At 57.2% G+C, this 26,907-nt stretch overlaps 1 protein-coding gene across 3 annotated transcripts in view; it reads left to right on the top strand.

The window, feature by feature from the left end:
• Positions 1-25,689, top strand: part of ACOX3 (acyl-CoA oxidase 3, pristanoyl) — a 41,065-nt gene extending 15,376 nt beyond the window's left edge. For 2 of the 3 annotated variants that reach the window (XM_028089097.2, XM_088021265.1), the window contains 12 exons: positions 1,169-1,265; positions 2,718-2,900; positions 4,813-4,935; positions 6,464-6,584; positions 9,162-9,284; positions 9,449-9,562; positions 14,781-14,896; positions 18,294-18,468; positions 20,287-20,354; positions 22,317-22,403; positions 25,130-25,276; positions 25,513-25,689. In XM_028089097.2, the coding sequence (XP_027944898.2) occupies positions 1,169-1,265; positions 2,718-2,900; positions 4,813-4,935; positions 6,464-6,584; positions 9,162-9,284; positions 9,449-9,562; positions 14,781-14,896; positions 18,294-18,468; positions 20,287-20,354; positions 22,317-22,403; positions 25,130-25,249 (1,327 nt within the window). In that variant the 3' untranslated portion in view covers positions 25,250-25,276; positions 25,513-25,689. The remainder of the gene's footprint in view (positions 1-1,168; positions 1,266-2,717; positions 2,901-4,812; positions 4,936-6,463; positions 6,585-9,161; positions 9,285-9,448; positions 9,563-14,780; positions 14,897-18,293; positions 18,469-20,286; positions 20,355-22,316; positions 22,404-25,129; positions 25,277-25,512) is intronic. The other variant, XM_028089106.2, reaches the window with a different exon arrangement.
• The last annotated feature ends 1,218 nt before the right edge of the window (positions 25,690-26,907 follow it).

Raw genomic sequence — 26,907 nt, 5'->3', positions numbered from 1 at the left:
GGGATCACGGGAAAGCCGGGCCTGTTGAGCGTCATGGCAGGTGCCACGTGGCTGGAGGCAGGGAGGAGGGTGGGGCTGGGGGGCCGAAGGGACTTGTGCAGGTGTCACCATTCCAATCAGCAGTTTGGAAAGGCCCGTGCTACTATGCACAGGACGGGCTGAAGAGGTGGGTCTGCAAAGAGCCCAGGGGTGATTGTCGCAGTGAACCGGACCAGAGGAGGTGGGGGCTGAATGAACACGGATGGAGGGGAGGGGGAGTTCAGGACCCTCCTCAGGCAGAGCTGACACCCAGCTTTGATGGAGTGCTTGGCCCCATCTTGGGGGTAACTGCAATTCGAGCAGGAGCTGGTGTGAGCAAAGAGGGGTGCTCCCCTCTCGGGCTTGGTGATGCTGTGCTTTCAACCATGGCCTCCTGTGGGCTAGAAGAACATTCTGGATGACATTGAAAGTGCTCTTGGTAATCAGATAAGTTGCTATGGGAACTGTCAATATTCTAAGATGGTTTGGGGTTTTTGCTCAGTTTATGTAGCATCCATTCCTTTATATAATACCCTTGTCCCTTAGACTGTTGTGAAATAGGTTTTCCCAACCTGACAACCCTAACAAATATCTTCAACTGCTAATGCACAAGAGCTCTATAACGATGTGTGAGTGAGCCTCTAGTCTTCCTAGCTTTTCAAAAGAAACAAGTTTGTGTGCCTTTGGAGCATGCATACAATAACACTGTTCTTTTTTTGGACATGAGAGTTTTCAAACCTTAGTTTGCTAGTTTTTCACATCGTATTGTGGATCCTGGTACGAGACCAAAGGATGAGAACCAGGGATTCTGATCTTTAAAGAAATCAGTTTCCCCCTTTTCTGTTGACTCCCTGCCTTCGTCCCAGCGGCGTAAGGTACCTGGCCCCGTGGTTACCAGTACACGGCCATTTGCTTCTGCACAGAGCCCCGCCACATGCGTGCCATGTTGTTTTCCTGAACCTACTTTTTAGATAGAAAAATGTGTCGAAATTTCCTGTCTCTGGTGTCTTCTTCCATTTTCTTTATTTGGAGGGGATTGTCACCATTTTAGCTTTCCTTTGCTTTTCTTTGCCTGGGTTTCTTGGGGGAGAGGAGAGAAGCCCCAGGGCCAGAGCCCTGTTTAACGAGAAGTCCTGCCGTATCTGCACAGATTTGTCATGTTCCACAAGGTTCGAATTCCTCGCCAAGACCTCCTGAACCGGACTGGAGACGTCACCCCTGAGGGTACCTACGTCACCCCCTTTAAGGTACAGGTATCTCCAGCTGGGGAAGTTCGTGGTAGAAACTGCTGCACAGGACACTCCCTGGGCTTGCATGGAGACCCACCGCCTGTGCTGGGTTGGCCAGTGGCAGACCTTTCTTGGTTCAGGTGCCAGTGCCACCAGCAAGGAAGGTGGCGCTTGGGTCGGCTGCATCCTGGGCATGATGACAAGACGCTGGCCGACAACTGCCCATGGATGTCCACTCCTCTGCCCACCCCCAATTCTCCAGGGTTAGTTAGGGAGGCTGCCCCTTGCTCCTGCTGTTTCCCCCAAAGGGCTTAAGGATGTAGGTTGCATGGTGGACCATCCCAAATGGGGATGACGGTGTTCTCTGTCATCTGGGGCTTACCGCATCCCTAAATTCTTTTGAGGGGTAGACACACACGATGGCCATGGCCCGTGTTGGAGCAGGTCCTGAGCTCACAGCTGTGGTGGCCATGTCCCCAGGAGCACATGAGCCTCAGAGGACTCTGTCAGACGCCATGCACTGCCTGCCTGGAGCCGGAACAGCAGGGTTGCAAGCCAGCGTGCTGGAGACACTAGGGATGAGGAGAGAAGTCAGCAACATGGAGGGCCCGTGGAGCGCATGCTTCAGACACGCTGTAGAGAAATGAAAACATGCCACAGAAAGACATCTGAGACCTTCCAGAGAGGGCATGCGGCTCAGACTCCCTGGGGTGTTCCTCCCTGAGCCTTCAGATTTCCCCAGCGACGATGCAGCACAACGTCATGGCCGTGTGGGGGCGTCAGAATGGCTGTCCGGCCTTCGCAAGGTTGCCGCACAAATACCGCAGGGCATGTAACTTGGGAAGAAGAGTCCAATTAATAAAAGAAATGAAGGCAGGAGAGTCAGCAAGAGGTGAGGGAGGTCAGGATGGCTGGATGGGTTAAGGCAGGCTGCAGCAGGCCACCGCCACCGCGGAAAAGCACGCCCAGGGCCCTGAGGCCGGCAACAGGAGAGTCTCACAGATGCATGTGAGGCCACTGTCCGTTGTGCAAGAACACAGCCAGTGACCGTCACCACCCTCAGGAAGGTGTCTTCCACGGGGAGGGAGGAATTCCGGGGGCACGGAGGTTGCAGGAACAGGATGTGGGCAGCGGCGGCAGCTCCTTGGCCCGGGGTCCCCGTGCACTGAGTGCGGCCAGGCCTGGACTCGTGCAGCCCGGTCCCCTCTGTCCCCTCCATAGCAGAGCCTCCCGCACCCTGGGTGCCTCCTGCCGTCGCCGTCCACAACTCAGACCCCCGCAGCGCTGCAGCTCGGCCTGCCCCACAGCCCTGGCCTGGAGCTCTGGGGTGGGGGGGGCGCCCCGGGGACGGGCCTGGCGGCCGAGCCCTGTGGCCGCTGCAGGAGTGATCCGGCTCCATCTCCCTGTGCTTCCGTCCCCGAGGCCGCCTGGCCGCCTGGCTCACGATCACCACGCACCTTTCTTCGACAGGACGACAGGCAGCGCTTCGGAGCGTCCCTGGGCACCTTGTCCTTTGGCCGGGTCGCCATTGTGGGCATGTCCATCGTGAACTTAAAGCTGGCCCTCTCCATCGCGCTTCGTTTCTCAGCCACTCGGTGTCAGTTTGGGCCCTCGGACGGGGAGGAGGTACCGGTGCTGGAGTATCAGACGCAGGTACGGGTTTGGCACGTCCCGCTGCCGCACTCGTCCACTGGGAGGCGCACGTCTGCAGACCAGCCGCCAGGGCAGCTTGGCAGCCGGGCAGAGGCTTCTCGTCAGTGGGCAGTGGGTCAGTAGCCAAAGTAAGGGCCTTGGAGGAAGCACGTTCTGGTGAGGTGCTCACTCCTGTGTGTGTGAGGACGCTGCGGGCTCCGGCGGTGGCCTCGCACGCCCGCGGCCACACGCTTTGATCACTCAAAATGTCCCTAAGACATGACCCTCGTGGGAATAATCAGCCCCAGCAGCTGGGCCTTCAGGCTGTCCGTTGTGACATCACTCAGAGTAGCAGGAGGGACACTCCGTCCTGCCGGTCCTCAGGGGAGAGGGCCCTAGGATGGCAAAGGGGGAGCCCAGGTGGCAACACCGAAGAGCTGCTTAGCTCCTGGCAAAGGGAGATAAATTTTATCCCAGGGGATGCTCATGGTGCTTGTATGCTACCAGCCTTTCATCCCATGCCTGGCCTTCACACCTCCTGGACGTTAAGACTTCCTGATACTCCTTCCACACCTGCCTGGCCTTCACACTCTTCACACGTTTGGCCTTCAAATTTCCTGACACATCTTGGTCTTCACACTAACTCATATCCTTGGCCTTTATGACTTCCTCACATGCCTTCTTCACACACCTGGCCTTCACCCCTTCCTTCCACACCTAGGCTTTAGGATTTCCTCACACACCCGGCCTTCATACCGCCTCACGCACTTGGCTTCCACCAGGTATGCCGGGGTTGCTGTTCTCAGTTCATGGTGGCGAGGGGGCATTGAGGGTCAAACAGGGGGTTCCTGTCTGAGTTCAGTAGCAAGTCTGACCCGCTTTTGGGCCAAGCTCTGTGTAAGCACAGGTGCGTTCGAGTGAGAACTTGAGGGAATCATAACAGAATCCCAGTTTTTTCTAACATTTCTTACCATGGTTGCCAGCCTGTTTTAATAATAAATGAGAAGCAGAATATCTGGTTCATGACTGTGGGGCACACACTGTCCCCTCCACCACAAATCCCGTGGCCTTTGTGAGGTCAAGGGTGGCCCAGCGGTCAGAGAGCCCCCTGGAGCCACAGTGCTTGGGCTCCTGACCCCGCTCCACCCTCCTGTCTGTGTGCCCTTGGGCAAGGTACTTCACCTCTCTGTGTCCCGGCTATCTTGTTAATAAACTAGAGCTGATAATACCTCCTTATGGGCTGGTTGTGAGGATTAAATACATTCGTCTGTGGAAAGCAGCCTGCAGGGTGTCTGGCCTTCAGCACGCAGTAAGCGATAGGTGGTGGCGGTGGTGGCGGTGGTGGCGGTGGTGGCGGTGACAGCTTCCTGGGCCCTTTCCTGCTTTTTCCTCAACCCCCCTTCCATCCATGCAGTGGTGCATGTGCAAGAGACCGCCTCCCTGCCTTCGGGGGACTCCCAGCTCCCTGCGAGCCTCAGTTTCCCCATCTGGCTGAGGGGTGACTGCCTGAGCCCTGTCAGGCACACGAAGCACAAGCTGTCACCCGTCCAGCCCCGCGTGCCAGCGCAGTAGGCCGGTTTCCTTAGTTGTAGGTGGGCTGATAGGCCCCATTCCAGTAATCCGTGCGCGGAGACGGTGAGCTCGGTGCACAGAAGGCAGCACCCATGGGTGAGACCGGGGGGCGGGAGGGGGAGGACGGACCGGCTGGGTTGGAAGCGCATCGGCATGGAGGGCCTTCCCGTTAAGTGTGGCTGCAGCAGGAGGATCCTGCTGTTCCTGACCTGTTGCCCCTGGTCTCTCCTCTGGGCATCACAGCCAGTGGCCATCTGGAGGGCTTCTCTGCAGGGTGCGGGGAGGGTGTTCTCCGCAAGGGCGGGGTGGCCTTCCCACCAGGATGTGTGATGTGTTAACGCAAGCGTCTTGTTGACTGTAGCAATGGCGCTTGCTTCCCTATCTGGCCGCCGTCTATGCCTTAGACCACTTCTCCAAATCGCTGTACCTGGACTTGGCGGAGCTGCAGCAAGGCCTCATGGGGACAGACCAAGGCGCCAGGCAGGTGAGAGGTGATGCTCTTTTCTCCGCAGGGTTTATTGTTATTAACTCTCACTGCGGTCGAACAGCACTGACTCAGCCTGTCTTTCAAAACAACATCTGTCCATCCGTGGTGGCCCTGTGGGGTTCTGAGACGCTCCTAGCTGTGGCCGCCCGCTCAGGCCTCTTGGAATCCTCACTGGGATTTGGACAGTTTGGGCGCCGTCCGTATTCCCGATTCTCAAGGATGTGCTGACATGACTCTGATTCCAGCCTGTGAGTTCAGCTGTCCTCCTTTTGAGAACATGATGATTTTGCAGAATCCGCATTACCGGCCCCTCAGTAGATTTCATGGCTCTGATCCTTTCATAAACAACCCTGTAAAGGTCTGAATCCAGCTGACGGGATTGGAATTGACGGTCAAGGATTTATGCCAGAAATGAGCGTCCACTGAGCTCAGCCGCTATGTAAAGTCATCCTTGGCCGATATCTGCGTAAACGGTTTATAACCGCCTTTCCATGGTCCCTCACATTGCCTCCTGGGTGTGAGTAAAATGTGAATCACGGGGAACGCATTTGAAAACAGATTAGAAATACTGCAGATCGGTGTTATGCACAACACCCTAAAAAGCCTGTATCAAATTAGCACATTTTGGAATATTCAGCACAAACATCCGGGAGTCGGGAGGTGGTGGCGGGTGTGGAGACGGCCAGCAGGGTGCACTGCTCAGCAAGGCACCGTCCCTGGGAATGCAGGGATTAAACATGTTTTTCCCCAGCGTGAGTCACTGAAACTTTTGCCAGCTGACATTGGAATCGTTCTCCTGTTAATAATGTTATAAAGTGTAAGCATGCTTTATTCTCTCTGAAACTCAGGGGTTTCACTGAAGCACCTAAAAGTGGCCCTTAGTTCAAGTTGAAAACACTGGTAAAAGGGATCATCCTATTTAGCAGACGTGTGTTTGTCTCTTTCTCTTAATTATTTCTATGAAACATTAGGTAGAAGCAAAAGGATATCTATAAGATGCATAAGGCCCAGAGACGCTGGCTGGGGAGAGCCTTGCAGAGTTGACTGGAAATCGCCATCCCCTGCATGTCTTCTGGGAACCAGTGCCCTCCCGCCCCCCCCCCCCCCTGCCTCAGAGGGGAGCCCTGTCTCCACCTCCTTGTGTGGTTTCTTGCTTTTCTTTCTGCCACAGCATACTGCTTGGTTTCGGGTTCAGGAGCATCCCATAAACCGAGTCAAAACGCACCCGTTGCTTCAGGGCTCTGCATCTGCGATCATCCTTACGCCCCTGGTGTTTATTTGCTGCACAGAGCTCAGGTCCATCCGTTTTCATGGCTGTGAAACCATTTGTACCACAGTATATCCCCTCTGAGATGAATCCCCCCTTTTAAGCTAAAATTGGGTTTCTTTCTTTTTCTTGCAGTTGTCGGGTGTCTTGGATTAGACTAGAGGGGACACAAGCCTTTGACGCTGGGGGTGAAGTGACCCCTGACCTCTGGTGTCAGAGCCTCTTTTCACCAGTTCTTGTTGGATTTCCTCTCCCAAGGCAGAGCTTGGACGTGAGATCCACGCCTTGGCGTCAGCGGGCAAGCCCCTGGCCTCATGGACTGCCCAGCGGGGAATTCAGGAATGCCGGGAGGCATGCGGAGGACATGGCTATCTGGCCGGTGGGTATGGAAGTGTGTGATGGTTTTCTGCACGTAGCCCTACTTTTGACTCAAGGGGTCAGCAAGCTACCGCCTGTGGGCCGAAGTTAGCCACAGCTGGTTTTTGCGAATAAAGTTTTATTGGAACATGGCCACACCCATTCGTTCATGAATTTTCTGTGGCCGTGTTTGCATGACACCTGGGTTGAGTCGTCTCTGTCAAGCCTAAAATAGGTTCGCTGGCTGGCCTTTCCCAAAGCAGCTTTGCTGACCCCCTGGCCTAGACAGACACCTCCACTTTTTTTTTTTTAAGATTTTATTTATTTGAGAGAGAGAATGAGATAAAGAGAGAGCACATGAGAGGGGGAGGGTCAGAGGGAGAAGCAGACTCCCCGCTGAGCAGGGAGCCCGACGCGGGACTCGATCCCGGGACTCCGGGATCATGACCTGAGCCGAAGGCAGTCGCTCAACCAACCGAGCCGCCCAGGCGCCCAGATACCTCCGCTTGCTGCTCCCTCCTGTTCCTCGGTCTCCCGAGGTTCCCCACAGGGTAGGCAGCTTCCCTGGAGCGTCCGTCAGTGACCCCCGCGCTGGGGAGCAGTGGGGAGGCTGTGTGAAGGAGCCTGCCAAAACCCCAGCAGAAAGTGGATAATCTGTTCTTTTGAATTGTCACTCTTCGCTTAGTGACTTGGCAGTGATCTGGCACCAAGTTTTGTCCTGGTGAAAAATTCTATATCTTAGAGCAAGAGAGTTGGTTTTTACTGGCATTGGCCTTGTTTGGGCAGCTGGTGTGTGGCTGAGAGAGTGGGCAGCAGACGGCCTGTGACAAGCTTCTGCTCTGATGCCCGCTAGCTGCGCGACTGGGCCAGCTAGCCAGCCTCGCCGGGCCTCAGTTTCCTTATCTGTAAAATGGGGACACTCATAGTGTATGCCAACACAGCTTCCTGCTATGGTCACATGAGTCAGCACAGCATTGGGCGTGTGGCACGTCACGTAGCTAGTGGCTTCTATCTGAAGTTATTGTTGGAGCTTCTAGTATTGTCGTAGTTGCCGCTGTTATTTGTGAGCATCCCATGTGCCGATGTTCAATAACTGGTAAGATCTAGTTAGTCCAAGCGGCCGCACAGGTGCTCCAGACAGCAGAATCGGCAGAAACCTTGTTTTCAGTTGACAGTGCCACAAGCATTTTAGGCTCTTGCCAACTTTGACCATCTCAGTGATGGTCTGTGGATAATTACGTGCTTTCAGTGAGGACCCGCCCCAGGTACTTGTGCGGGCGGCTCCCGCCACGCTGTGCCTCCTCATTACCCACGGACCAGCAGGTGAACGTGGCTGTGCCTAAGTCACTTACACGTCTCGTCCTCTGTGCAACGTTCTGCACTTTCTGTTTGTCACGGCTCAGAGAGACGCTATAAATAGTTCGCTTTGTTGGGCTTTTAAGTAGAATAATGAAATGGAATCGGGCAGCCCTGCAGACAACATGAACAACTGAGTCAGGTGTCGGGTACAAACGCTGGGCTGAAACCAGCAAGGCCAAGCTCAGTGGGGTAGATGTGACGGGCCTGGGCTAGGTTTAATTATTAGTTGTGAGTTGTTTCTTGGTGGTCACGCCCAGCTGTTTCAGTAGAGTGGTCTATAGCAGGGGGCAGCGGGTCGGGGGGGGGTAACGATCAGTGTGTCCCAGGTGACCACAAGCCCTATGGCTGCTGCAGAACGTCTCGCACCCTCTCGGGCTCTGTACCCAGCAGCATGTGAGCATGGGAATCCCACGCCTCTAACCTCTGGCTTGTCCTGTGTCCCACCCAGCCTCACATTGTGGAGAACATTCTCCATCAGAGAAAGGAGACCCAGATGAGAGGGTCTAGAAAGTGTACCTTATAAAACATGTGCAGAAATCAGGTCCCTTCACTGGCAGGAGAGACAACAAAAGAAAACTGAGAGTTGTCTTGAGATAGTTGAAATTTCTTTTCTTTTTTTTTTTAAATATTTATTTATTTATTTTGAGAGCGAGTGAGCAAGAGAGCGTGCACAAGCAGGAGGGGCAGAGGGAGGAGAGAGACAATCCCAAGCGACTCTGCTGAGCGTGGAGCCCAAGGCGGGGCTCGATCTCATAACATGAGATTGTGATCTGAGCTGAAATCCAGAGTCCGATGCTCAACCGATGGCGCCACCCAGGTGCCCTGAGATATTTGAAATTTCTTGTGTTAAAAGATGGGTTCCCCGCAGGGTAGGCAGCTCCCCTGGAGCATCCGTCAGTGACGCCCCACACTGGGGCTCTGGCAGCTGACAGCAGAAGGCTCAGTGTCCGCAGGGGAGAGGGATATGCTAGCAACCCTGGGCATTTCTCTAGCGTTCCTGCTCGCCGGCGCCACGGGTCCCACGGGCTCAACTGCGTGGCTACTCGTGTCCCCTTGAAGACGGAGCAGCTGGATGAGAGGTTGGGAGGACCCAGTCAGGGAGGAGGTGTGGTTGGGCCCGGGCAGCTTGGGAGTGCTGTGTCTCCGTCAAGCCAGCCAGGACATTGGGCTTCCCAGGGAGTGGTGGGGTTCCTGCCCTGCATGCACACTTGAAGTGACAAAGCACGCGGCTTCATTGCAGTGAACCGCCTGGGTGACCTCAGGAACGACAATGACCCAAACTGCACGTTTGAGGGGGACAACAACATCCTGCTGCAGCAGACCAGCAGCTATCTGCTCAGCCTGCTGGCATGCCACGTCCAAGGTGAGGCCCCACCCTGGCTCACGCAGGTGAGCCATCCTGGCCCCGCCGAGAGAGCCCGCCCCTCAAGGCGGCCCCTGCATCTGCAGGAAGGAAATGTGTTACAAAACATGACTGACCAGCTTCCGGGGTTCTCTGGTTACTCCGGGTCCTGGGTGTGCTTGTAGGTGGCGCTCGCTTCGAGAGCCCTCTGAGGACTGTGGACTTCCTGCAAGCCTATCCCGATATCCTTGGCCAGAGGTTCACGTGCCCCAGCGTCGACAGCTGCCTGGACTCCTCAGGTGAGCACGCCGTCTCCCTATTTCCCTCCTGTCGTGATCCCTGGGGCCCGCTGGGCAGCAGGGGTTCATCCAGCACCTCCCTGGGCGTGATGCTGAGTCAGGCACTGACTCTCCCTAAGGATGAAGGGGGAGAGGCTCTGGGTCCTATCCCTGCCTCACTGGGCGGCAGGGCCTGTGACTGAGCTGTCTTCACAGGAACCCGGGGCCCTCCTGCTCAGGGCCTTTGCACGTGCCAGCCTCACTGGCCTCACTTCTGGGGCCCCTGCCCCGCAGCACGTTCACTGTTCGCAGCCCCGAACAGGCTCAGCTTCAGTCAGCACTGGGCTCCATGCTCATCGTGCTTGGCCGTGATTGTTGAGTGCCTAACCCTAACCATGAGATACCCGCTGCCATGCACAGCGGGGAACGGTGGAGACCCCGCTTCTCCCCCACTGGGTCTATCCTCAGAGAAATGAGCGCCGGGCTGTAGGCAGCACATGACAAGCAAATGCATTTTCAGTGCAGAATGTACTCGATCTACAGATGGCATGTGCCCTTGCTGGTCGCCCCTTTGATCTACAAGTGTCTGTGTGCAGCCTGGCTGGGAGGCAAGAGCCCACGAGACCCAGGTTCCTGCTCTCACGCAGCTTTGCAGTCCGAGGGGGGCGGGCCTGGTGCAGGGAGCAGGGGGCTGTGTGGCGGTGGCCCGCTCAGGACAGCCTGTCTGGGGTCTCAGTGACAAGGACACAGTGGCCACGGGGCCGCCGTGGGAGGGATGTGACCACTGAAGTGCACCTGTCATCCAGGGCCATGAGAAACACTTGACTCTGAGCAAGAGAGCTGCTCACTGACTTGGGTCCGTGTTCCTTGTGACGATTCACTCTCAAACATTACTCTGGAGAAAAAGCCGCTCCGGCCACTGTGGGAGCAGAGGGACACGGCAGGAGAGGGTGTCCTGGACTGGGTGGCGGCGGCGGAGGGGGCAGACCAGCGCCTCCAGGACTCGGGTGGAGCGGCTCCAGCAGAGTGGGCTTGCTGAGGCACCAGTCCCGTCTCAGGGTCACCTCCCTCTGCTGCTGCCCCAGCACCCGGGCTCAGGGAGGTCCGGCGGCACGTCCACAGTGCAAGCGCAGAGCCCGGGTTCGGCTGAGCCTGTTGTGCTCCGAAGCTCAGCGCCCTCCCTGACAGCCCCTGGAAGCCTCCTGATGAGCGTGGGGCTGAGACCTGCAGAAGGAGCAGGGACGGAGCTCCTGCCCCAAGCCTGCGTCCCCGCCTCCCCCGAGCACTTGAAGCCACAGCTGAAACGTCACTGATCTCGCCGTCCTCTGACCCGTGAGCACTGAGGCCACGTGCTCCATGCCCCTTGGAGACGGCCCCTGTGGGCACGGATCCTGGGGGGCCAGACAGGAGCTTCCCTTGTGCTGAGCCCCCCAGGGACCTGCTGGGAGAGTGAGGGGGTGCCCCTTCCCTGCCTCGGCCTGCTGGCTGTACCCGCTCCGTCAGGCCCTTGTGGGGACGCGGGAGCTAACACTGTGGAGTGCTTAGCGCCGTGCCTGGTACCAGTGGCCGCCGTCGTACGCACAACCATGCGTGCTGTCCTCTCCATCTTGGGAGTCACCACGAACACGCCCCTTGTTCCACCGAGCGCCTTTGGCATGGGAGGAGGGCACCTGGCCTTGCATCAGGAGACCCCAGAGCGAGTGTCCCCTGGGGCCTGGGGGCTGCCGCCCACCCGCCCATCAGGGACCAAGAGCATCAGCTACTGTGGGTGCTGAGGGCACCCGCCTCACTCTCCGCTCGGCTCCACGGGGCCGCACACACCACTCCCACCTTCCTGAGAAGAGACTGGGCCAGGTGGCACCGACCGGTCCACCTCAGTCCACGCCAGCAGTCGGAGCAAGAGTAGAACCCGGGCTGGGCTGACATCCTGCCCGCTTCCTCCATCATCATCATCATCATCATCATCATTATCATCATCATCCAGGAAGCTTCTGCTCACAAGTGCTTTCTTTCTTGTTGGTCGCCACATTTTGTCATGCCTTTCCTGATGATAACCCACCTGGCAGGTCAAGGTCACTTTGCCTTCGTAAAGTGCCCGTAGGAAGCAGGACACACTTAAAGGTCTATTTCAGATGGTTTCAGAGCACCCCAGCCAACAGTTGCTACAGAAAACACTAGAAAAAGAGCTCATGCTTCTCATAACTTCAACCCAACCAGAATTTTTTTCCCTGAAACCATCACCCATTGTAAACCAAATAGTAAACAAGCGGTCTGGCAGCTTCTGGCCGCGCCGGGCGCTCTGCTCCAGCCCCTCCCTCGTGGACTCCGTGCACGCAGGGCCCCCTGCTGCGCATTGCGCCTCTGCAGCAGGACACATGCCAGGCCCCGTCATCTGTTTTTCCTGTGAGAGCCCTGGTTTTTGCAAGATCCAACAAAGTGAAAACATCTTCTGAAGGAAAAAAATGGAACCAGAATTCATTTGGTGAAAGTGACACTGAGTGCTGACGTCACTGTCCACGCAGAGGAGGGAGCCTGTGGTACGTGGCCGGCCCCTCGGCTCCAGGGCCTGTGGTCTTCCCATCCCACGTGTCGGCCCTGGCCACAGCCGGTGGGATCCGCAGTAAAGATTCCATGAAGTCTTTACGAGCCTCGCTCTCTGTAGGACCAGAGACACGAGACCTCGCAGGACTGAGCGTAGCCTGTCGGGAAGGTCCAAGAGTTTTCCTTCAGGGACAAGTCATTTATCTGGGGGGAGGCCGGCATGGCTTGGGTCCTCGGATGTCTCTCTGCTTCCTCTGATTCACACGCAGGCGTGCGTGCCGAGGACGGGCCTCACAAATGTTCCTGTGCATTTGAGGATCTGCACTGTCACTTTGCAATATGAGGCCCATTTGTTTTTCTCAAGTTGGCTGATTTGCAAAAATATTCAATGATTGTGGCTCAGCGTACGTGGTTCCAACAGCCACATGTGTGTAAAGCAGTGGGCTCACACCACATTCTCTTCTGTGGGGCCCCGTGGTACAGTCACGGGACCTCAGGCTCTGGAGTCGGCGTGACCTAGGGCTGAATACTTCACCTCTCCGAGCCTCAGTTTCCCCTGTAGTACACGGGGGGATGTGGTCATCCCCATGCTGAGCCTAGTAGGTCCTGGGCTGTGTTTCACTCACGCTGGGGGCTGGCTGCCAGGTGCTGGGGGCTGCCACTCTGAGCAGCCCCGTGGGTGCAACACAGCTTAGCTGTTTCCCCAGCAGCCGGCTCCGTGGCGGTCTCGCACCTTTAGAGGAGGTCGTGTGGGGACAGCCAGTCGCACAAGAGCACTGGGGTGTGGGAACACAGACAGCAGGCGACACCCAGACCTGGGCCGTGCCAGCCAGGGAGCTGGGGCCAGTCCTCCACGCCTTGCTTTCTGGGCACACACCAAGGTGAGAGCCCCGCTTCAGAAGGGGAGATCAGCCAGGAGATGGGGACCCAGGCAGAGGCAGCCTGGGAGAGGAGAGTGGCAGGGTGGGAGGCCAGAGAGGTGGTCGGCAGGTGGCTGGCCGGCCTCGAGGGGCTCACTGGATGGACGGCTGGGTGGGAATGAAGCCCCCGGTGGTCCGGGAGAGGTGGGATGCCGCTGAGTTCAGGTGTCCCTCGTGGAGTCGAGTGCCCAGCAGACATGCCCAGGAGCCCCAGGACTAGGAAGTGGGGCAGGAGAGGCAGGTCTAGGGACCGCTGGACGCTGCGGCAGGGCCCCCTGGGGAGTGCGGGCGGGGCCCGAAACAACAGATGGTTTCTCTCTGGCAGGTCTGCACAGAAGGTGTGGGCTGGGCTGGGCTCCCTCAGAGGCCTGGGCGGGACGTTGGGTCAGGGCCCCAGGCGTCCTGGGCTCGTGGGCATGTCGCTCCATCACCCCTGTACCCCGATGGCCTCACCCATATGTGTATTTCTCCTCTGATCCTAGTAGGACACTTGTTGGATTTCGGGCCCACCCACTCCCGGGGATCTCCTCTCTGATTACGTCTGCCTTTTCCCGAGAAAGACGTTCACAGGCTTGGGGCAGGATGTGAGCATGTCTTTGGGGCTCCCATTAGAGCTACCACGCGTGGCAGGACTCTGGACTGAGGACACAGCTGTGAGAGGAGACCTCAGGGAAAGTGCAGTCCATGAGGCGGTTTGTCTGCTTTCACGGACGTCTCGGTTGTGCTGATCCGGTCGAGGGTCCGCGATAGGACCCCGAGAGTGCCGCCTGTCTTCTTCCCGGGAGTGGGCTGTGTGACGCAGGAGCAATCCCAAGGACCCTTCGCCCAGGCTTTGGGCCCAGACCCAGTGTGGCTGGGTCCCCACCGTCCCTCCTGGGAACTCTGAGCCTAGAGCAGCTGCTGAGCAGAAGGGCTCCCCTGTGCCCTGTGGCCTCACCCTGGTGCCCAACTCTGCGCCCGACTCTGTGCCGGGGGCGGGGGCGTGAAAGTGTGGACTCGGGGCCACGTGTCCAGGTCAGCCAACTCCTGCCCACTCCCTCCGTGCCCCAGGTCGTCCTCGGGAGGGTGGTAACAGCTCTGTGTGGCAGGGTGTTCTGGGGAGTTTGGAACCTGCCTGGTCCGTAGGATATGCCGTGTCAGCGTCAGCCCTGGCTGAGATGTGACGAGGAGAGGGGCCCACAGACGTGGCCAGCGCTGGGGGCAGGGACAGGACAGGGGATGGGGGCGCCCTGCAGTCTCTCTGGTGGGTCTTCCTTCGACTCCTTCCAGTGCCGGCCCCTATGTCTGCCCTCTGTCTCCTCCCTCAGAGCACCTTGGGAGGGGCTCCTTGGGAGAGCTGGTGAGAACGCCCAGCTCAGCTGCCCCCCAGCCCCAGGGAGGCCAAGGGCTGGACTGGCCAGGGAACGGGCACCCCTCCCTCCTGCCGCCTGCCTGTCCTCTGCTGCAAAGGTGCCCTGATGTCCCCGCAAATCCGTAGTGACACTGAGGGGATGTACCGTGTCCCGGCAGATGAAGCACGTGAGCCCCAGCCAGAATTTGCAGCCCTCCCAAACAAGGCGCTCACCACAAAGGTGGCTCTGTGGCCCCGTGGCCTGTGGTTGCTGGAACAGTGCGGAACGTGGGGTGCCCTCGCTGTGCCTCGGTGTCCATGTCTCACACACTCGTCCCGAAGATGGCTCGGTGCCGACGAGCTGCCCATCCGCCCGTCCCGGGGGAGGGCTCTGCAGACGGTAGATGCTCTATGGTTACTTTTGGTTTTTCTGTTTCTTGTTTTGAAGTTCCCCTGGCGGCTTACGAGTGGTTGGTTTGTTACCTGCTCCGCGAGAGTTATCAGAAATTAAATCAAGAGAAAAGATCAGGAAGCAATGACTTTGAAGCAAGAAACAACAGTCAGGTATATGTCTGTTTTAAAAAATCGCTTGTTTGATTCACTCCCAATTCCTGCACTGCCGTGGCCTCGGTAAGCTGCCTGTCATGGTGGTGGTGGCGGCCGGGCCCTCCGGCCCCTGTGACCGCGGGAGCATGGCTTCTCTGCACCTTGGTCTGCTGCAGGGACCTTGCTGGACTGTGGGTGTTGTGTTCAAGGTGCCTGGCAGCGTCTGGCTGTGGCTGGAGCTGTTACTGTGGGAGTGGGGACGCTGGGTTGTGGGGCCCCAGCCCTGGTCCCTCTCAGCCAACTGGTGGTGGCTTGGTGACTCACGCAAGGTCACACTTGCTTTCTCTCAGGGCATTACTGCCCTTCTCGGGGAGCCTTGGTGGGAATGGTCCCAGGGTGGCTTTGGTTCTCATGCTTGGACGGGGCTGGCTCCCATGTTCCGGAACCTACCGCACAAAGGCAGCCCACTCTAAAACACCTCCTAGCATCAGGATCTGGCCTGTTGTGACCCATACATCCAGTCCATCTGGGGTGACGGCTGTCATTTGGGAGGCCACGGATAAAGGAAACATAAGAAGTTTCTAGAACTGGTGTCGTTCCTTCTCCTTGGCCTTGTATTTTGTGAGGTTCGTTTCATGTCCTCTGAGAACTCAGCATCTACATCTGCCCATCTCCTCTGAATGAACCCCGACCCCTCCCATTACACTGTGGTGGGCAGCTTCAGTGCTTGGGTGGACGCGGTCAGGAGCAAAGCCAGCGGTGTTCCCAGGGACCTGCTGGACACACCTGCCCCAGGTGTGCAAGTGAGGGAACAGGATGGGGTCTTGCCTGGAAAGACCTGGATGGATAACTGGAACCCAGGGCTTATAGGAATTCAGCAGGTGGCCCCCATTAGTAAACTTGATCTCAGTGCCACGGCGACCAAAGTAGGAGGCATGGCAGGGATCCTTCTGGAACTGCTGGGGCCACAGCAGGCTTAGTCTTTTGGACACTGACGGGGGTGGATTAGCCTGTCCCATGTCACCCCGTTCCCTGCCCATCAGGCTGTCACTCGGAAGAGGAAGTGGAGGGCCTCCCTAAAGTCACAAGCCAAGGCCCCAAAGAGATGGAGAGCATAAGAGGCACCCATTCCCACTGCGTGCGAATCCCGAAGAGCTCCCTGGAGGTGGCTGTGGGTCTCCGTGCTGTCCCTCTGCACGCCTGCCTGCTGGCCCGTGCCCGGCACCCTGACACCAGACCTCAGGCAGAGGGGCTCAGCCGTTTTAGAAATAATTCACCTTTACACCTTCGTTAAAGCACTCCTTGGCAGCATTTCAGTGAGTCACACGGCAGAAAAGGTCGGGAGAGGCCAGCCTAGCCTGGCTCTGATCCCGGAGGCTGTGAAGAGCAAGCCCTGGGTCAGCTCTCACGGCCTGGGCTGGACACTCACGGACGCCCCAGGAGGACACAGCCCCTTACCATACGGTGACCTGAGCAGCAACCAGGCACGAGAGAAAAATTTCAGAGAGAATGCGTGTGTAGCCTTGGCATGGAACACGCCTTCTTGAGACCGGAAACTAGAAGCCATAAAAAAAGAGAAAGTGGTCAGATGTGATTGTGTCAACGCTCACCATTTCTATAAACAAAGTCAGGAGACAGGCTGCAGGCTGGGGACGCACATGCGGCAGGACCAGCAGGGCGTCCCGCTGGGGAAGGGCTCCCCGCTGGCCGGGGAACCAGCACCAGCACAGAAGTCCCCGAGCATGACCCGGGGCTGTGCAGGGGAAGGATGGTGTCCGGCAGGTCGTGGGGGCGGGAGCTGCTCTGCCCTGTTGGGGCAGTTAGTGGCTGCTTTTCCGTGAAAATACAGAGCGTGCTGACTCTGACTTGTGGGGGAAGCGCATTTATCTCGCATCCCCTCCTGCCCCCCCCAAAACAGCTGCCCCTTGCTGTGCACCTACTGCAAGCTGGCCGCACACAGTAGGTTCTTTAAAAAAAAAAAAAAAAGATGCGCTTATTGTCTTTTTTGGCCGAGTAGTACCCTCCCATGGTCAAAGTGAGCACATGTAAAACGGTGGGCGGTGGGGCCCTGTATGCCCAGAGCTGCTGGCCTCCGAAGGCCGATGAGCCATGTTCTCCCCGCCCCACCGCACCCGGGGCTCCTGACACGGGTCGTTTCCTGCCGTCTTTTCTGATGGATCGGGCAATCGGGGCCAAGAGAGATACCCTGGGTCGCCGGGCTCAGCTGTGCTGGCGCTGGCCCGGAACCCGGCGCCATATCCCCAGGGCCTGGCTCTTTGCCCTGAACTGAGGTCTGAACGTGGACAATGAGGAGTTCGTTTTTTGCCTGAAGTGTCCATGATTCGCTCCTGTGCAAATATCCTCAGGAATTAGAGCATAGCAGAAATGAACAGCTGGACCTGATGGTTTAGGGCTTCGTGGGGGTGGGGGCTCGCGGGAGAGGGGGAGGGGCTGGGGGAAGGGGCTGGCCCTCCAGACTCTTCACAAGTGCTGGCCCTGCCCTCGAGCGCTCGCACTCTGCAAGCACTTGTCCTGGGTTCGCTGCTTCGGAGCGACAGCCGACCCCCAGCCACGTTAGACTCCCCGCGGGGACAGTTAAATGACACGGCCCGGGGGGGGGGGGGCGGTCAGCGGACTGTGCAGGAGCTCACGGGCAGAGCTGCGGCCTCACTGCCTGTCCCTGCCTAGTGGAGCTTGGAGCAGAGGCTCCATCCGGACCCATCCACGGACAATTCTTGAGGGGCCTGTCCTGTATGCTGTAGGATGCTCAGCAGCACCCCACCTCTGCCCACAGATGTCAACAGCACCCCTGAGTTTTGACAACCAAAGATGCCAGCCAGGGTCGGGTGTAGACCCGGCTCCTGAGCCTGTGGTGGGAAGGCACCGCATGCTCGTCAGTACAGGTCGGGCCACGTGAGTGCTGTTCTTCTCATTAGAACAGATCTGTTAAAATGACAGTGGAGATGGGAAAAGAAAATCTAATGAAGCTGATGATGCTCAGCGGGCTCTGGGGGTGCTGGTTAAGAAGGACACATTGGGCCAGAAGACCTGCCAAGGCCTCCTGCTCCTGCAAACACAGTGGGCATCAGAACTCCTTTTGCACATGCAGGCCAGCTTAGAGCGGCCACTGGCCTTCCCTAGGTCATGGAGCGCACGGACGCTGGCCTCGGCCTTGGCTTTCTCTTGCCACTGGCCTTCCCGTGGTGTTTGCACACAGGTGATTCTCATGCCGTGCCCCCTCCGTGCACGACTTCATTTGGTGTCACTGTCCCACCCGGGGACGTGCTCTAGAGCTCCCACCCTGGTCTGTGTGCCCAGTGGTTTCTTCCACCACTCCCCCCCCTGCAGGCTGTAACCAGGGCCCCAGCTGCCGGCTCACGGGGGTTGGCGGCCCTGTGTTGTGTTTTGTTTTAAGGTGTACTACTGCCATCCCTTGGCCCTGGCGTTCCTGGAGCTCACGGTGGTGTGGAGGTTCCATGAGTACACGCACCAGCCCCGCGTGCCACCCCCACTGCGGGCCGTGCTGGGGCGGCTCAGTGCCCTCTATGCCCTGTGGTCCCTGAGCCAGCACACGGCCCTGCTCTACCAAGGTGAGGCCCCTGCGGTGGGCACCTGCCCCCCCCATCCTGTTCTGCCCGGTCGTGCCCCGGGATTACAGCCGTGTCCTATCCAGGAGACTTGGCCTTTCTCACGAGGTATTACCTCCATGTGCATTCACTGAGCGTTCCTCACAGGCTGCGGGAGCCCTGTGGGCGGATGAGGAGCCTAGAATCCACAGTAAGAAAAGTGGCATCAGGACAGGACGTTTCCCTTTCGTCCAGGGTCCCTTTGAAGTCTGTTTCCAGTTCAGAGAATATTTCCAGGAGGCCCACGTTAGCTAGGCAGGGAGCTGGTCTATAGTGAGCTGAAGCCCATGCCTCCCGGCCCATGGGGCCCAGATAGACACGAGCCCAGGCTGCTGGGAAGCACTCTTAGGAATGCCCAGCCGGAGGACCCAGGAGGGCTTCTTGGAGGAGGTGGTGTGGGGGCTGATTCCAGAAGATTGGTGAAAATGGGATAAGCCTGAATTTCTCAATCTGTTTTCATTGTTGTCCTTCTAAGGAGCATTTTTAGACCATTTTCTCTGATCTCCCCCGAGACATGTTAATGTATGACATCCTGTGTGTCTGTCCTCACCCTGTGTGTATGTCTTGGCTTTCTGAAGAGTAAGACTGTTTGTCCTGCTCCCCTCGCCAAGAACCAGGTTTTCTCCCTCAGGCCTGGTGTTGCCCCACAGAGGTGGTGAGAGCACGTGGCTAGGCTTATAAGGGGAGAGCGGGCTTCAGACCCAGGGAGTGGCAGGGTGTCGGGCAGGGGACTGTGTGCTAAGACATGACAATTCCAAGGGATGGACAGTTTCTTTCACAAAAATCAAACAAAAGATTCTGCAGCAAATGTGCGTAGCAAATGTGCCTGATGCACAGGCCACGGCCTTGGGCCCGCAAGATGCCATGGCAAGCCCACCATGGTGGTGGTGGTGGTGCAGGTGATGGTTTTGATGATGATGGTGGTGGTGATGGTGGTGATGGTGGTGATGATGATGGTGGTGGTGATGCTGGTGGTGGTGATGATGGTGGTGATGATGGTGATGATGGTGATGATGATGGTGGTGGTGATGGTGGTGGTGATGGTGATGGTGATGATGGTGGTGATGGTGATGGTGGTGGTGGTGGTGGTGATGATGGTGGTCATGATGGTGATGATGATGATGGTGGTGGTGATGGTGATGGTGATGGTGATGCTGGTGGTGATGGTGATGGTGATGATGGTGATGATGATGATGGTGGTGGTGATGGTGGTGGTGATGGTGATGGTGATGATGGTGGTGATGGTGATGATGATGGTGATAATGATGGTGGTGATGGTGATGGTGATGGTGATGATGGTGGTGATGATGGTTTTGATGATGATGGTGGTGGTGATGGTGATGATGGTGGTGATGGTGATGATGATGGTGATGGTGGTGATGGTGATGATGATGGTGGTGATGGTGGTGATGGTGGTGATGGTGATGATGGTGATGATGATGGTGATGATGATGGTGATGGTGGTGGTGGTGGTGAATGGTGATGATGACGATGGTGGTGATGGTGATGATGACGATGGTGATGGTGGTGATGGTGATGATGATGATGGTGGTGATGATAGTAATGGTGGTGGAGGTGGGGTGATCATGGTTGGTGGTGGTCAAGGAGGTCTCCTGGCCTGGCTGTGACCTCCTGGCTCGTGCACAGTGATGGGAAAGGGACACGGGAACCCTGGTCCCGGCCAGCATGTTCCTGCAGCTAGGAGACCTCACATAAAGCACCTGGGGGGCTAATGTGGACGTTGGGTACCAGGCCCCAGCGTAACCAGTGCTGTGCTTACAGGTGGCTACTTTTGTGGTGAGCAAGCAGGTAAAATGATCCAGAACGCCATCCTGGACCTGTGCTCACAGGTGAGCTGCAATCACTCTCGTGTCGTCATGATTCCCCGCGTTATGTGTAACCACTGCATAGTGACACACACCTTTGCTTTGCACACATTCGTGTGTGTGCAACGCTGAGCAAAAACAGGAAGATTACAAGAAAATATGCCTATGTCAGGAATCTTGGGCAAAGAGTAACTTTTAGGGAATGTCTTAGAGTCTGTACTCTGTTATGCACTTTTTACAGCCGCCCTGGTAATTCTCTTAAGCTTTCCAAGGGACTCAGCCTCCAGCTTAAATTCATTTCATGGTATTTTTCTTGTGTTTGGCATTCTTTTACCTTTATCACCCAGAAAGGTCACGTGGGCCAAACCCCCACCCTATGCTCTAGAGGCGCTCTATCCAGTGGGCCTTTCTACGGGGGTGGACGTGTCCAGAGCTATGCCGTCCCATCAGCCACTATAGCCCCACGGCTGTTGGCCATGGAAAGGTGCCCGTGTGACTGAGGTGTTTGTCTTTGATTGTCACCAGCTTACACTTGAAGGGCCACACGTGCTGGTGCCGCTGAACTAGGCAACTGTCCTTAGCAGTGTCGTCTCTTCTCTTGATGGCAGGAAATCATTTTATAATGTGTCTCAAATGACTGGCGACATGCCACTCCATTTCTCCCTCTCAGAGCTCAGAGTCGATGTGGTTCCAGGCAGCACCTCTGATTGGTTTTAAACCTCTCCCCAGACTCAGCTCGCCAGTGGCCATCCCTCAGTCTCTGGAGGTTCTGGATCGGAGTGCATCTGTGACCATACCGCTGTGTGGCCACGTGTACTCTCTGTCCAGTAAAACCAGTGACTAGAGGGTTTCCTGGGTGTGTCCCCCTTGCTCTCAAACAGCTGCGTCCCCTGGGACCCGCACCTGGCAGCTGTGGCCCAGGCGGGCAAGTGGTCACATGCATAGTCATGCAGCCAATACCTCGTCTCCATCCGCCACCAGGGAGGCCCAGGTCCTTGTTGTCACTCCGGGGGGCCTGGGTCAGACAGGTGGAGGGGGCGCCAGCGCCATCCAGCAGTTCACTCGTGCATCATCTGTGGGTGCATTGGTGTGTCCTCGGCAGAGGTGGCCGCTGAGCCAGGCCATTTCCTGCTGTTATATGGCAGGTGTGCTGACCCTTAGCCAGACAAGGGGCCTTGCTGTGCTGATGGTTCCATCTGAAGTGGGCAGACTCGTCCATCTGTGAGCCGAGGGGCAGAGGGTGTGTGGCCATGGAGCAAGGGGGCGGGTACGCTAATGAGCAGCACCTGAACCACGAGGATGTTCTCCTCTCCTCTCTTGTGTGGACTGGGTTATTCCGAGCCGGTCAGTTGCTTTCCGTCTGCGTTGCCGAAACCGTCCCACTCCAGGGCTCTGGTCGGTGCAGCCAATGAACTTCACAATTATTAAAAAAAAAAAATGTTTTTGCATTTCAAGAAAGTTCTTGGGAGTCTTCTCCCATAAATCCCACGTGTCCTATTGAAGAACCACTTGCACGAGGGGACAGGGGCATCATAAAACCTCCGCACACCATACAGCCTTCGTAGGACAGCCTTCCCAGGTGCCCATAAACACCTTCCCTGGCACATTTTTTCTGGACATGTTTTCCACTGCTGGAACGGCGGCTGCCCGGATCGGGCAGGACTCAGACACAAACCTGAGGACGTTTGCCGGTGAGTGAGCTGCTGAGCCGCTTTTACAAGCAGCCCCTACCTTATTGAAAAACAGTTAATGCACTGGAAGTCTTGAGTGATTAGCAACATGGAGAAAATATGCAGACACACACCAAGGGAATCTGTGATGCAGGCCAATGAAAAGATAATGCATTAGTAACCAAGCCACGCACACGCCTGCTGGGGTTACCGTTGCTAGCCGGTTGTAGCAACAAACGGCCAGTGCTCTGTTTCTCAGCGGTCGCCATGGAGATTTCTGGGGGTTGCCAAGTGAATGGACTTTGTTTTCCAACAGCTGAAAGACGATGCCGTTGCCCTGGTGGACGTGATCGCCCCTCCCGACTTTGTCCTGGACTCCCCGATTGGCAGAGCCGACGGCGAGGTGAGGCCCCCCATGGCCGGGTGGGAAATACCGCGCATCCGAGCACCAGTGGGGGCAGCTCTGGGGGTGCTGATGATTGTTGCCGAGCCTGGGCTGATGGCATGGGCCAGGAGCACCCTGGCGCCTTCCGGAACGTGGTCACACTTGGGCAGCAGTGGAGGGAGGGGCCAGGAGAGGTCAGGGTGGTCTGGGGCGAGTTAGCCTCACCCCAGCCTGCCTTCCCGGGGGACGTGGGCTGGCGACACCGCCCTCCTAGGGCCGGGGTGCTGGGATCAGCACGAGCCCCTGCCAAGTGCCAGGCCCTGCGGCGGTGCTCCTGTTCTCACACCCCCAGGGGCCGTTGCCAGTGCTGGGTCTTCCTGACATCTCACAGTGCAGGACCTTGACCCTTTCTGTCCACCGACCGCTCACCCCTGGTACTTTGGCTTCCCAGCAGCCCCCGCTTGGCTCCCGGATCTCCCTTGCCGTGCTATGCTCCAGAATGATTTCTTCAAGTGATCTTGTCAGGTCACTCCTCTGCTGAGTGCTCCACCACCATCCCTCATCCCCAAACCTGCATGTACATCCCTTCCCTCACCCCCGGCGCAGGCAGCCTGACCTCTGTCTGCCTGGTTCTGCAGGGTCATTTTATGCTGTGCTCCTCCTGCCCGCTGGACTCCAGCCTGACTGTCCCCCTCTGTTCTTCTGTTATGCTAGGCTTTCCCACCACAGGGCCTTTGTACCTGCTGTCCCTGCTGCCTGGAGCACTTCCACATATTGCACCTAAGCAGAACGCTGCCTCTCAGCTCTTCTCTGGCCTCCAGCCCAAGTGCCACCCTCAGGCAGGTGCCCCCACTTTGTCCTGCCGTGGGACCCTAGCTTTGCTCGTTCCTGAGCCCACCCCTACCCCTGCGTGCTGCGGGACGCTCACAGGTCTGCTCAGCGCCCTCCAGTAGTGCACACCTGCAGCTTGGTGTTACCGCTTGCCTGAGGTCTCAGAGACCAGGACCCCACCTGACCCCAACCCCCAAGGCCGTGTTCTTTGTGCTGAAACACCTGCTTTCAACTCAGGCTGTTTCAGTGGAGACTGAACATAAGGAGGCAGGAGCCCTCTATGTGTGCTCAGGGGAACAGACTTCTCCAGGGAAGCGAGCAGGTGCCCTGGCCGTGGCCCGGCCCAGCCACACCTGGGGTTGGGATGGTATACTGGGCCCTGGGATGGGCAAGACAGAAGAAGTCCCCAGGCCGGCATGGGGACAGTAACATCTTTAGAGGCCTGCTGCCCTCTAGCCCCCTCCCACACGGTGTCTGTTCACACCCACTTTGCCAGGGAGAAACCCAACATCCAGAGAAGCCAGGTGGCCTGCCCACAGCTGCCCAGCCAGGAAACAGCAGAGCCAGGGTGTGGGTAGAGATTTACCACCTGGAGAGAAGACAGGAGACCGGACCTCGGTGCCCAGTGTGGCCCGGGCCCCAGTGGGCACACGCAGGAGGACGTGCCAATAAGGCCATGGGGGGAGGCTGACCTGCCCATGGGGACACTTACCAGGCATCAGGCTGACATGCACTTGAGGAGGACGTGGACATGGCATCATGCAAGGCCCTGAGTCCCCAGGCGTGTTAGCGGGTGCAGAAGGAGCCAGGGCGGCCGGCTCACTGGAGCCCTGTGCATGTGTGCATGCCCTGCAGAGACAGCCCGGCCCCCGGGCTGAAGAGTGGCCGGTGCGCAGGAGCCTGTCCCTGAGCTGCAGGCTCTTTCTGGCTCCAGATTCCACTGTGGAATCCCGAGGCCTCACCTGACAGGCAGGTGTATACGGCACACATTTTAACCAGGGGCTGCTAGGTGAGAAGTGCATTTTAAGTGAACAGCCCCGGCTGCCAGAGGTTATTGAAGACGATCATTCCATGAAGCATTATGCTCCAAATTGCCATATGTGATCCGTGTGGAGAGAGCGAGGCTGAGTGTCTCTGGGGGAGCAAGCAGAGCAGTTGGAGGGGCCCAGGAGTGCATTCAGCAGGTGCAGGGACACTGGCTTCTTCAAAGTAAGGAGCAGCTGACTGGCTCCGTGGTTGAGCATGCGACTCTCGATCTCAGGTTGTGCGTTCAAGCCCCATGTTGGGTGTGGAGCCTACTTAAAAAAAAAAGTAAAGTTTGTCAAGGCCAGCCCGGTACATAGGAGGCCCCTTCCCTGGCTCTGTGGACTGGAGACCTGTCAGCCTGGGCGCCGTGTTTGGGGTGGATGAAGAACCAGTCAGCAGCTCCTGTGATGTGCATGGCCTTCCTCCAGGACAGACGCTGCTCTGCTTTTCCCACGGGGCAGCCTGGCAGAAAGGGTTTGGTGTGAGCATGCTAGAGGAGGCGGCCCACTGGCCCAGACGTGCAGGCAGACAGGGCAGACGGACGGGGCCCGCGCACAGGCAGCTGTGCAGGGGAGGGGGCACGTGTCAGAGCAGACAGCTAGCGCTCACCTGCAGAACCCCTGCGGGCCTCCCCCTACGAGAGTTCCCAGAGAAAAGGACACGTACAAAGCTGTTGTCAGAAATGTGTTTTAAAGTATTACGTGTTTCCAGTTGTTTTTTGTGAGAAAGAAAGATTGATGTAAATAAAGTCATCTTAGAATTTTCTTAAAAAGTGACCAGAGGATTTTCTGTGTTTTCAACAAAAGTGTATGAGGGGATCTGCGTCGGTCCCCTCGGCTATGTGAGGAACCGTGTTTATTATTCATGTATGTGCTTATTTTTTGTAGCTCTATAAAAACCTCTGGACTGCTGTCCTTTTGGAAAGCAGAGTGCTGGAGAGGCCATCGTGGTGGTCGGAGTTTTCCGTCCATAAACCCCGTATAGGAAGTTTGAAATCAAAGCTGTAGTCACGTGGCACGTTCAGCTGAATCTAGGTAAGCTGGTCCACCTGATGGAGATGGGGACCTCAGATCCTAGTTCCAGACGGTATGGAAATGCTGCCCCTTTCTGAACGCACCTGTGCTCATATACCCGCGCCGGCCTCTCCCCCGGCCTCCCGGGGAGGGCTCCCCCCACAAGGCGCAGGGCAGATGCCTCCGCCAGATTTGCTGTGTGCAAAGAAAATCCGTATGATCACCTCTTCCTGATGGACTCTTTTTTTGATAATTAGGACTTTGCACGTGCTGTGTTCACATGCCAGAGAGGAGGCCGCGTGCTTTCTGGTCTGATGATCTGCATTCTGAGATTTCTTCCAAAGCTCTGCTTCACTGAGTGCTCAGTGATGCCAATCTGATTCTTTGTTAACTGCTTTGACTTTATCATGTAATTAAATCCTATTTTAAGCTTACCTGAATGATGTAATTTGAGATTTCTAAGGAGAAGAAAATCCATTCTGTGTGGAAATCAAAGTTTCCATCAGGGAAATGTTTCCAAAGAAAATAAATGCGTCACATGGGTCTGGTCAGTTTAGGGTGCTGAGCTGCTGGCCTCACGCACATTCCTTCATTCCGGTTTGCAGTACGGATCCAGCTGTTCTGCCATCGGCAGGATGCCCATGCTGCTTGGCAGCTCCCCGCCCAGCCCCGTGGGCGAGTGTGCCTGCCTTCCGGCAGAGACCAGGTCAGAGGGGGGTAGACCCCCAGGTGGTCACTTGTGGGTCCCTGCTCAGCACGACCGGCTCGCGGGTTCCTCTCTGTCATCAGCAGCCGCTCTTTTGCCTTGGAGTGGAGCAGGGAGACATGACCCAGGCACCCAAGGACCACAGGCGGTGCCAGGGGACCAGGGATGGCTTCTTGCTTCCAAATAGCTCTGAGCCTCCGAGCACGGGAAGGGCAGGGCAGGACCTGTTTTTAAAAGACTGAATTTCCAGCTTTGGGAACTGCCAGAGTGGTTCCTTGACTTCTCAAGCCTCAGTTATCATGCCTAGAAAAGGGGAACCCAACCCCACCCTGGGCCCCGAAGGGCGGCCAGGAGCAAGTGACTGGGTAAGAGGAGCTGCTTTTATTGAACACTGTATGCAGGGACTTTGTTGTCACTATTCCTGGACCCTCAGACAGCCGGGTTGAGGGCAGTCGTACTAACATGCCCATTTTACATGTGAGAAAACTGACCCTGGAAGCCTCAGTCACCGCCATGGCCCAAACATGGCCAGGAAGTGGTCTGGCCCAGAGCACACGCGCGACCATCCCGATGTCCTCGGCCCAGCACAGGGCCAGCACAGAGTGGGCCCTTGCTAGTATCAGGGTCATAGTTTTAACTGGGGGAACTCCCACCTGAGTGTAATACCCCTCTGGGTGGGCGGTTTCTACCAACAGCTGCAAGGAGCTGTCCCGGGTCCAGCGTGCTGCGCTGAGGGCCACAGCTCATTCAGCTGTCAGCGTCCCGCGGACAGGTTCTTGGAGGACTTGCTTGCATCGTCGCGCCTGTCTTCTGGGAGTGATGGACAGCAGCTGGCTTGCCCTACAGCCTGCAGACGCCAGCCGTGAAGCCAGCACATGGCCATCGGGCACTATTTCAGGAATGTAGAAAGCGTCAAAGAGGAAAATGCCACAGCTCCACTCTCAGC

This window comes from Eumetopias jubatus, unplaced genomic scaffold (genome assembly GCF_037043125.1).
Source record: "Eumetopias jubatus isolate StellerSeaLion01/CBP00866 unplaced genomic scaffold, mEumJub1_p1.0 scaffold_2, whole genome shotgun sequence".
Classification (NCBI taxonomy): Eukaryota; Metazoa; Chordata; class Mammalia; order Carnivora; family Otariidae; genus Eumetopias; species Eumetopias jubatus.
This window is presented reverse-complemented; position numbering and strand designations above follow the sequence as displayed.